The sequence below is a fragment of the Myotis brandtii genome, unplaced genomic scaffold (assembly GCF_000412655.1).
Source record: "Myotis brandtii unplaced genomic scaffold, ASM41265v1 scaffold230, whole genome shotgun sequence".
In the NCBI taxonomy this organism is placed as follows: domain Eukaryota; kingdom Metazoa; phylum Chordata; class Mammalia; order Chiroptera; family Vespertilionidae; genus Myotis; species Myotis brandtii.
Window position 1 is genome coordinate 8064500 of NW_005358650.1, and position 11465 is coordinate 8075964.

The 11465-nt window shown below is 44.1% G+C and overlaps 1 protein-coding gene across 1 annotated transcript in view; it reads right to left on the reverse strand.

Annotated features, from left to right (window-relative positions):
- Positions 1–310: 310 nt before the first annotated feature.
- The window catches only part of REEP5 (receptor accessory protein 5), a 32223-nt gene continuing 21068 nt past the window's right edge, over positions 311–11465 (reverse strand). Inside the window, exons 3-4 of the mRNA XM_014539906.1 lie at positions 9473–9641; positions 311–997 (exon numbers count right to left, since the gene is read on the reverse strand). Coding sequence (XP_014395392.1) covers positions 948–997; positions 9473–9641 — 219 coding nt within the window. The 3' untranslated portion in view covers positions 311–947. The remainder of the gene's footprint in view (positions 998–9472; positions 9642–11465) is intronic.

Sequence of the window (11465 nt, forward strand, 5' to 3'; positions counted from 1 at the left end):
CCTTTCTGTTTCCCAGAACTGCTCTTAGAGCCTGTGTCATCATTAGCATGTACTGCTAGCTAATGGTATAAACAAGAACATATATGTAATCAGAGGCGGGCAAGTCTCCAGGGGGTCTTTCAGATGGTTAAAAAAAAAAGACTCGGAAAGAAGCAAGACTATACCAACATGTCAGCACTGAAGGTGAAACCAGGGATGATTTCCATTTTAGCATCTCAAAAACAGACAAATCTAAAGCTTAGCAGCAGATTATCAACAGGCCACAAGACAGTATTACTGGTTCTATAGGGAAGTGGGAGCTGCAGATCACTGATGTGTGTACATTTATTTCCCCATTGAGCAGCACAGTGACTGCTTTACAAAGCTGTTCCAGTATTCTGCTGCTGCATTAGGAAAACAACAGGCCAACCTGCATTCAACCTCATTTATCGCTTAAATCCCTTCAGCAGATCTCACCAGCACAACAGAACCTCCAGCTTTTGGCAGGTGCTCATGAGCATCACGCATGTTACAGTCAGCACATTTCCCTACATATACATATGCACAACTACATTCAAAACATTTAATACAAAATTGTACATTACATGAAGTAGAACCTTAAGGAGTACAGAGAAAATGCATGCAGAGAGAGCCCATTGAAGTACAAAGCCCGTGGGATATATAATTTTAAGTTTATGTTTCCTGCAGGATGGTAACACATTCCCTATCCAGAGGCAAAATATAGTTTCCAAAGTTTTAGATACTGCCCATTGCATTACATTTAAATTAAAATGCTCCCTATGTATTTAGACAGTAAAAGCAAAAAAATATTTACACACATTCCATTTTTTAACATATCAAAAATGTTTCCAAGGCAACATTAAAATGATTATACCACAGTCCCCAACACAACATCAAGCTCCAATAGGAAGGTGCGGAGGGCAGGAGGGTTTCATCCTGTGGGTGGTTTAGGTGCTCTTCTTTTCATCACCCAGTAAATTCACGGCAGCTTTCTTGGCTGTCAGGAGGAAAGGACATTGTGTCAAAGCTCTTTGCAATGCAGGCTCTGTGTGTAACGTAGCTACTGGGTAACAACTGGGATGACTCATGTTCAGATGAGAACACACTGAGGTTTGTGGCCAGGGCTAAAATAAGTTTCCAGGAAATGGACAAGAAACTACTTCACGGCACAAATTCTGAGCACTTGAGCAAAGTTCTTGAAGAGCATCTAGCCTGGCCCCCTGGTAGAGAAGTGTCACCTAAGCCCATTGTCCTGTAAGCATTACAAGCTGCAGAGATTCCCTGGGTGTATGGTGATCTCTGTACAATCAAGAAATTCTCGTTTGTGTATGGGTGCTCACCTGTACAATGTCACTATGTCTCAATGAGATGACAAATGGGTCATCCACCTATTCTGTAGTGACAGAAATCAGAGAAAGTCATCATTCCCAGAACCCAGACATGATGGCCTATTTATACACATTTATATTCTCTCACAGTGCCAACATTTCTTCCTATGATGGGAAGAGCGTGCTACAGTCTTCTGAGTTGGAGGCAAGAAAATACATTCATTAAGAAAATAATCGTGCCCTGGCCAAAGTGGCTCAATTGGTTGGAGTATCATCCTGTACACCAAAAGGTCATAGGCTTGATCCCCTGATCAGGGTGCGTACAGGAGACAAGTGATCGATGTTTCTCTCTCACATTGATGATTCTCTCTCTCCTTCTCCCTCTCCCTAAAATCAATAAAAACATATCCTCTGGTGAGGATTAATATCTACAAAAATAAAAGTATAATATACTAATGAGACCGTACAGCCAAATGACCTTCCAGATGACCTTCCGGACGAAGCCAGGCTGTGAGGGCTGAGCCCCTTGCATGAATTTCGTGCATCGGGCATCTAGTATATATATAGTTGTCCATCTGTGGGAGACTAAGCCTTCCTAACTACCAGTAACTTGGAATGTGCTGTGAGAATTAGTGTGGTGTGTGAGATGGAGGAGGGGGGCATTTCTGGAAGCCTCCAGGGCCTCCTGAGACTCCACAGCTGCAGCTGTTGTTGATGGAGCCCGAGTCCAGTGATCAGAGCCAAGTCCCTCCTTGTTCACCACCTGGCAGCTGCTCTCCCTTCATTCAGTTAAAATTGCTGAACAAAGTTAACAAATTGTAGCCTCTCTCTTAACTAGCCCTTTGCAAAAATTTACTTCTGGATTCTCCAGAAGCTTTGAGAAAAGTCTAATATGTAACAGCATGTAAGTTCCTCCTCATTTTCATTCTCACTCCCCTGTTTAGGAATGTATCATACCACAGTAAAATTGGACTAAAATTGGATTTTAGAGTACTGCTCTCTAAGAGAACCAAGAGGCTAAGAAATGTGGGCTAACTAGACAGAAATGACATCACCAGAGGCTGATGGCTAGACTGAGGATAAGGAGGAACAGGAAAGAAGGTTCCTAAAAAGCAACTGGTGATTCCAAAGTGGGAGCATGTGAAAGTTACACGTTACACTTAAGGTTGTAGGAAAACGTATTCAAGTAGACTGGTGCTCTAGTACAGACACAGGGGTTCAGAGGAGAGCTCGGTGAGGGAGGAATGAGGACACAGTGCTGGGGCATCAGTACCGCTGGAGAGCTGTCTGGGTGGGATCTTCCTCCTCAGTGGTCAGGTGGCCCTCCTCTCCCACTTTCTAATTATCATAGAGCTCGAACAACAACATTCCCTACTTCCATGTCCACTGCCCACTTTTCTCCAATTTCTTCAAACCCTTACTGTGCCCTCTGGAACTTAAGACCCATCAACAGCAAATCTCTATTCTCATCCATTTCTCCAAATATTTCCCTGACCTCCTTGCTTTTACAGAAATATGTTGTCCTCTGAGGATGCCACTTTCTCATATGGTGGCTGTTTTTGTTTTTTTCTTCCATGACCCTAGTACCAAAGTGTGATCGTGGGTTCTTCAGAAGCTCATGCCATGAGAGTTTATCTTCCACTAGCATTTCTTTTTCCAGTCACCTCTGACCCTTGGGCTATGCTGCCTTATTTAAGAATTTTGCTTCAGTTATCATTCTCTAATACCATTACTATTTGAATTATTAGTGATTTCAATATCCTTATAGATATACATGATCCTTCCACTATCCTTACCTCTTAGTTCCTCCCCTCCAATAACCTTTACCTCCTACCTACTTACCTACTCTGCCTACCGCAGGCACTCACTCAATATCTTTGTCACTACCAATAAATTCAGTCCTTCTATAATCTCAATGTCAAGCACACCATGGCACTATCTCCTCCTACCATTGTAGCTCACTCCTTCTACTCTGCTGAGTCAGTTCTTCCTCCACCACCTGGTTTTCTCATCCATTGGTCTTTGCCTCTGTTCCTCACTTCGCTGCTCACCCAACTTAAATTCCATCATCAAATACTAGCCACTCCTTAGTCCCACTCTCACTTCATAGTTCTTAACAAAATTAACCTGGACACAACTCTCCACCTATTCTGAATGTGGCTGGAGAAAAACACAGTCACACCAGTCTCACTTTAAATCCATGGACACAAATCTCAAGTGAGCCTTTAAAACTGCCTGGCAATCATGTGATGCTGTCCTGGGCACTCCACTCCTCCCACTGTCTCAGAGCAGCCTGCAAATTAGAGCCACATTCACGGGTTAACATGCCATCCCCAGCTGCTTTCACAGTACACAATGGGAGAGGTGAGTACCGGCAACACAAACCTGATGGCCAGCAAAAATGAAAATATCTGGCCTTTCATAGGAAAAGTTTGCTGGCCCTGGCCCTAGACAACTATTTCATACTTCTCTTTTCATTCCTTCCTTCTCTATCCTCTTTCACTTGACCTTTCCTTCCTATTTTACTGAGAAATTTGAAGCCATCAAAAAATTACTTCCATAAGCTCCCACCTCACCTACCAGCATTTCACCCATAAACCCTGATTCCCCTCCTGTTATTATCAACTGTCCCTGCTCCTACGACCAAGCCCTCTGTTTGTACACTAAATCCTATGCCCTCTGGTCTAGTCAAGGACAGACCACCTCTCACTCTGTCATCCTCTTGCTCTTTACGGGATCATGCCCATTAATTTTCAAACATACTTTGTTTCTTTTACCTTTAAGGAAAAAGGGGGGAGGAGGAATCCTCAGGACAGTTCCTTTTTCCAGTTATATCCCAATTCTTCTGTTCCTTTGCAGGCAATTTCTCAAAACAGTTGTGTACATTCTCTCATGCTTTTCCTCCCATTTCTCTCAAATCCATTCCAATCTGGATATTGCTCCCACCACCACATAAATCTGTTTTGTCAAGATCACAGTGCCTTCCTCATTGCTAAGTCCCATGCTTGGTTTTCAGCCCTTATCTGACGTGACCTGTCTGCAGCATGTGACACTATGGATCACTTCCTCCGCTTTGAAACAGTTTCTTCACTTGGCTCCAATGATATGTCTCGTGGTTTTCTTGCTACCTCAACTGGCCACTCCTTATCAGTCTGCTTGGCTGGTTGCTTCTCATCTTCTCAATCTCTAAACATTGGGGGCCTCTTATTCTAACCACATTCACCCCCTTAGTGATCTCATTCAGTCTCATGCTTACTACGTTGTCTATGTGCTGGTGACACCCAAATTCATATCCTCAGCCCAGACATGTCTCCTGAACTCTTGATGTCTATATCCAACTTGCTATTTGACTACTCCATGTAGGTACCTAACAGATGTCTCAAAGTCATGTCCAGAACTGAATTCCTTATTTCCCCCGTCAACTTATCACACCCAGTCTTCCCCAGCTCAATGGCAATTATATCTTTCCACCATGTGTTCGGGCTAAAAAGCTTGGCCTCATCCTTGACTCCTCTCTGGGCTGAGCCCCTTGCATGAATTTCGTGCATCGGGCCTCTAGTATATATATAGTTGTCCATCTGTGGGAGACTAAGCCTTCCTAACTACCAGTAACTTGGAATGTGCTGTGAGAATTAGTGTGGTGTGTGAGATGGAGGAGGGGGGCATTTCTGGAAGCCTGCAGGGCCTCCTGAGACTCCACAGCTGCAGCTGTTGTTGATGGAGCCCGAGTCCAGTGATCAGAGCCAAGTCCCTCCTTGTTCACCACCTGGCAGCTGCTCTCCCTTCATTCAGTTAAAATTGCTGAACAAAGTTAACAAATTGTAGCCTCTCTCTTAACTAGCCCTTTGCAAAAATTTACTTCTGGATTCTCCAGAAGCTTTGAGAAAAGTCTAATATGTAACAGCATGTAAGTTCCTCCTCATTTTCATTCTCACTCCCCTGTTTAGGAATGTATCATACCACAGTAAAATTGGACTAAAATTGGATTTTAGAGTACTGCTCTCTAAGAGAACAGTTCTCTAAGAGAACCAAGAGGCTAAGAAATGTGGGCTAACTAGACAGAAATGACATCACCAGAGGCTGATGGCTAGACTGAGGATAAGGAGGAACAGGAAAGAAGGTTCCTAAAAAGCAACTGGTGATTCCAAAGTGGGAGCATGTGAAAGTTACACGTTACACTTAAGGTTGTAGGAAAACGTATTCAAGTAGACTGGTGCTCTAGTACAGACACAGGGGTTCAGAGGAGAGCTCGGTGAGGGAGGAATGAGGACACAGTGCTGGGGCATCAGTACCGCTGGAGAGCTGTCTGGGTGGGATCTTCCTCCTCAGTGGTCAGGTGGCCCTCCTCTCCCACTTCCTAATTATCATAGAGCTCGAACAACAACATTCCCTACTTCCATGTCCACTGCCCACTTTTCTCCAATTTCTTCAAACCCTTACTGTGCCCTCTGGAACTTAAGACCCATCAACAGCAAATCTCTATTCTCATCCATTTCTCCAAATATTTCCCTGACCTCCTTGCTTTTACAGAAATATGTTGTCCTCTGAGGATGCCACTTTCTCATATGGTGGCTGTTTTTGTTTTTTTCTTCCATGACCCTAGTACCAAAGTGTGATCGTGGGTTCTTCATGGCCACATTCAGAAGCTCATGCCATGAGAGTTTATCTTCCACTAGCATTTCTTTTTCCAGTCACCTCTGACCCTTGGGCTATGCTGCCTTATTTAAGAATTTTGCTTCAGTTATCATTCTCTAATACCATTACTATTTGAATTATTAGTGATTTCAATATCCTTATAGATATACATGATCCTTCCACTATCCTTACCTCTTAGTTCCTCCCCTCCAATAACCTTTACCTCCTACCTACTTACCTACTCTGCCTACCGCAGGCACTCACTCAATATCTTTGTCACTACCAATAAATTCAGTCCTTCTATAATCTCAATGTCAAGCACACCATGGCACTATCTCCTCCTACCATTGTAGCTCACTCCTTCTACTCTGCTGAGTCAGTTCTTCCTCCACCACCTGGTTTTCTCATCCATTGGTCTTTGCCTCTGTTCCTCACTTCGCTGCTCACCCAACTTAAATTCCATCATCAAATACTAGCCACTCCTTAGTCCCACTCTCACTTCATAGTTCTTAACAAAATTAACCTGGACACAACTCTCCACCTATTCTGAATGTGGCTGGAGAAAAACACAGTCACACCAGTCTCACTTTAAATCCATGGACACAAATCTCAAGTGAGCCTTTAAAACTGCCTGGCAATCATGTGATGCTGTCCTGGGCACTCCACTCCTCCCACTGTCTCAGAGCAGCCTGCAAATTAGAGCCACATTCACGAGTTAACATGCCATCCCCAGCTGCTTTCACAGTACACAATGGGAGAGGTGAGTACCGGCAACACAAACCTGATGGCCAGCAAAAATGAAAATATCTGGCCTTTCATAGGAAAAGTTTGCTGGCCCTGGCCCTAGACAACTATTTCATACTTCTCTTTTCATTCCTTCCTTCTCTATCCTCTTTCACTTGACCTTTCCTTCCTATTTTACTGAGAAATTTGAAGCCATCAAAAAATTACTTCCATAAGCTCCCACCTCACCTACCAGCATTTCACCCATAAACCCTGATTCCCCTCCTGTTATTATCAACTGTCCCTGCTCCTACGACCAAGCCCTCTGTTTGTACACTAAATCCTATGCCCTCTGGTCTAGTCAAGGACAGACCACCTCTCACTCTGTCATCCTCTTGCTCTTTACGGGATCATGCCCATTAATTTTCAAACATACTTTGTTTCTTTTACCTTTAAGGAAAAAGGGGGGAGGAGGAATCCTCAGGACAGTTCCTTTTTCCAGTTATATCCCAATTCTTCTGTTCCTTTGCAGGCAATTTCTCAAAACAGTTGTGTACATTCTCTCATGCTTTTCCTCCCATTTCTCTCAAATCCATTCCAATCTGGATATTGCTCCCACCACCACATAAATCTGTTTTGTCAAGATCACAGTGCCTTCCTCATTGCTAAGTCCCATGCTCGGTTTTCAGCCCTTATCTGACGTGACCTGTCTGCAGCATGTGACACTATGGATCACTTCCTCCGCTTTGAAACAGTTTCTTCACTTGGCTCCAATGATATGTCTCGTGGTTTTCTTGCTACCTCAACTGGCCACTCCTTATCAGTCTGCTTGGCTGGTTGCTTCTCATCTTCTCAATCTCTAAACATTGGGGGCCTCTTATTCTAACCACATTCACCCCCTTAGTGATCTCATTCAGTCTCATGCTTACTACGTTGTCTATGTGCTGGTGACACCCAAATTCATATCCTCAGCCCAGACATGTCTCCTGAACTCTTGATGTCTATATCCAACTTGCTATTTGACTACTCCATGTAGGTACCTAACAGATGTCTCAAAGTCATGTCCAGAACTGAATTCCTTATTTCCCCCGTCAACTTATCACACCCAGTCTTCCCCAGCTCAATGGCAATTATATCTTTCCACCATGTGTTCGGGCTAAAAAGCTTGGCCTCATCCTTGACTCCTCTCTCATACTCCGTAAGCAAGTCCTATTGGTTCTACATTCAAAATCTATCAAGAATCCAAGGACTTACTTCCTACTGCTACCATTATGAACCAAGCCACCAGCATCATCTCCAGCCAGATTACCACAATGACCTTTTAACTGGTCTCCTGATCTCTTCCATCTCCCTTCAGTCTAATCTTAACACAGTGGCCAAAATGACCCTGTTCAAGCACAGGATGGATCGTGTTGCTCTTCTGTTCAAAATCCTCCAACCGCACCCCATCTTACCCAGAGGAAAAGCCAAAGCCTGTACAATAGCCTACCAAGCATTACATGATCTATCCTCTGCCATCCTCACTCTTTAACCTCTCTGAACTGTCTCCTACTCTCCTCCTAGGTAGAGATTACCTGTTCACACCTCCAGGCTTTTGCATGTGCTGTTCCTTCTGTCTAGAGCAGCCGTGGGCAAACTACGGCCCTCGGGCCGGATTCGGCCTGTTTGAAATGAATAAAACTAAAAAAAAAAAAAAGACCGTACCCTTTTATGTAATGATGTTTACTTTGAATTTATATTAGTTCACACAAACACTCTATCCATGCTTTTGTTCCGGCCCTCCGGTCCAGTTTAAGAACCCATTGTGGCCCTCGAGTCAAAAAGTTTGCCCACCCCTGGTCTAGAGCATTCTTCTCCATGGTTCCTTCCTTTACCACTTCCATGTCTGATTCAGTATAGCCTTATTGGTGAAGATTTCCTAAGTCACTCTCTTTAAAACTGCAACCTTTCCTTCAGCCCCTAGCACCCCCTGTCTTTTTATCTGCTACATTTTTCTTTTTATCACCTATTAACTATACCATATAATTTAGTTTTAAATTTAATTCTCTCTCTCAATAAGGTTATAAATCTTCACGAATTCAAGGAGTATGATATGGTTCACTAGTTCATCCCCAGGGCTATGAACATGCTTGGCACATATTAAACACCTCAATAAGTATCTATTGAACGAATGAATCAGAGAGCTGAGAGAGGGCATTCTCTGGGACCTGTAGCAAAAGCAATTTGAACAGCATATTAAGCAGTTCCACCTAAAATGAATTAAAGAGATGTACTTGAATATAAATACATATGATTCTCTGAAATCTGTGCCCACCACAAAAGTCATTTGTTCTGATATGCTGACTAAATGGTGTATTAAACGTGGCATGGAGGAAGAATCTTGGGAGAAGTAAAGGACAACAGGCAAAGTCTTGGTAGAGAAATCCCTCTAGATCAGTGGTTCTCAACCTTGGCTGCACATTAGAATCACCTGGGAATCTTTTAAAAATCCTGATTTCTGGGCTTCATCCTCCGGAAATTCTGTTTCTTTGTTACTAATGTTGTGGCCCCAATTAGTAACAAAGAAACAGAATTTCCCGGAGGATGAGGCCCAGAAATCAGGATTTTAAAAAGATTCCCAGGTGATTCTAATGTGCAGCCAAGATTGAGAACCACTGCTCTAGGTCATTCTCTTGGTATTTGGCTGGGGAAAGCTAACAGGACAAGAAGGCCATGAAGGCTATTGCTTGAGCCCAGTATATCACCTCCCCTCTCACATGCTGCACCACACTGTCCCCGAGTCTTACCTTCTTTAGCGATGGCATCTGCAGTCTCTTTGGCTTTGTCCTTCAAGTCGCTCACCACATTGTCTACCTGGGACTCGTGCTTTAGGAAGATAGGACGGATGATGCGCTTGTAGAGCAGTTCCGCCCCGTTGGAAGGGCTCGGGGCCATGCACCACAACAGGAAGCCGCACTGCACAGAATGAGAGTCAGCATGGTAACAGGAGGGGAGTGGGCACCTGACAACACACTGCCCTCTGCTACGCCGGGGATGGTACCGCCTCTGCTATTTTCTCCAATAGCATTTCCAGAGTTTTCTGCAAGCTACAAGTGGGCTTTTCTTAGATGGAAAAATGTGACAGATAATGGGCTAGTGAGGAAAAGCTGAGACTGAAAAAGAAAGGTCAAACACATCAAGTCCAACAGCTTCACTTCCTTCCTAACATGGACCATTTTTTAGTTACAAAAGCTTTTATTAATTATAATTCTTCAAAATCAATTTTAAAAACACATGTGGAAAGCCCTGTAGGCTTATGTTGGTAAGTTTGTCACATTTATTAATCCTGTTATAGGAAAAATACCCTAGCCATTGTTGAAAACTTCCCAGAGTGGAATCTGTTTTTAGTAGATTTTAGCCTTCAAGCAATCTTTACAGTCAAGTGTTTCTCTTCTTTTATCCTGAATGTAGGTATTATTCCTAACTCTTTATGGCTCACTTTGCCATTAAGATAAAAAAAAGAAATTGATAATATTTCTGCCCTAAAAACTTAAAAAACAAGAACTGTCCAACTAAATTTATATCCAAAATAATTTCACTGTGTATTCAAATGATAAATAACAACTCAGTACTTCAAGTTAACCAAGCAGTTTATTCCTTTGTAAGATAATAAGCAAAAACGGAAATATCCACAGTGATATGCTCATTCCCTTAGAAAGTTTAATGAACTGCATACATACTGGGCTCTTTTCATTTAAGAGTCTAACACCCAGCATAGGTGACTATAAAAAACAGAGCTCATTTCCTGAGATTGCAGATTTGTATTTTTTTACAACTTCTCCTTAATGTACTTACCCCTCAACTTCTCAGGCCACAAACTTAACTCTTTAGCCTTAGTCCTTGTTATTCCAAACCAAAGAATATCCTAATATATAAAAACCCAGGGTCTGTAACGACAGACCAAAGTCTCAACCAAACACGGGAAGTCAGTCCTGCAGTCAGTGCTGGGTTGCCATGGCGACCCAGCACTGACTGCCAAGGGGGCTGCGGATCAGGACCGGAGAGAGAGGCAGGGTCTGATCTGCAGCCTCCATAGCAGCTGTTGATCAGCTGTTGCCTCTCTCTTTCTCTCTAGCCGTTGCCAGCAACCACGCCTCTGTTTCTCTGCTGATCAGCCCCACCTCCCTGATCAGGCCCCCACCTGGAGATGCTGACTGGCATAGAAATCTACCAATCAGAACCAAATCTGGGTGAAGTGCGAGGAGCCAATGGCTATCTAGGAGGTGGAGCTTTTGACGCTGACTGGCATAGAAACCGACCAATCAGAATCAAATCTGGGTGAAGTGCAAGGAGCCGCCTAGGAGGTGGAGCTTTTGACGTTGACTGGCATAGAAACCAACCAATCAGAACCAAATTGGCAGGGGAGGGCAGTTGGGGGTGAGATCAGGCCTGCAGGAGAGGGCAGTTGGGGGCAAGATCAGGCCGGCAGGGGAGGGCAGTTGGTAGCGAGATCAGGCCAGCAGAGAAGGGCAGTTAGGGGTGATCAGTCCGCAGGGGAGAGCAGTTAGGGACGAGATCAGGCCGTTGGGGAGGGCCATTGGGGGTGAGATCAAGCCGGCAGGGGAGGGCAGTTAGGGGTGATCAGGCAGGCAGAGGCAGCTGGGGGTGACATCAGGCCGGCAGAGGAGGGCAGTTAGGAGCGATCAGGCCAGCAGGGGGGTTAGTGAGGGACGACCAAACGACTGAACACCAGGCTGCATGGAGCAACCAGGCCAGCAGGGGGGGCGGTGAGGGGGGACC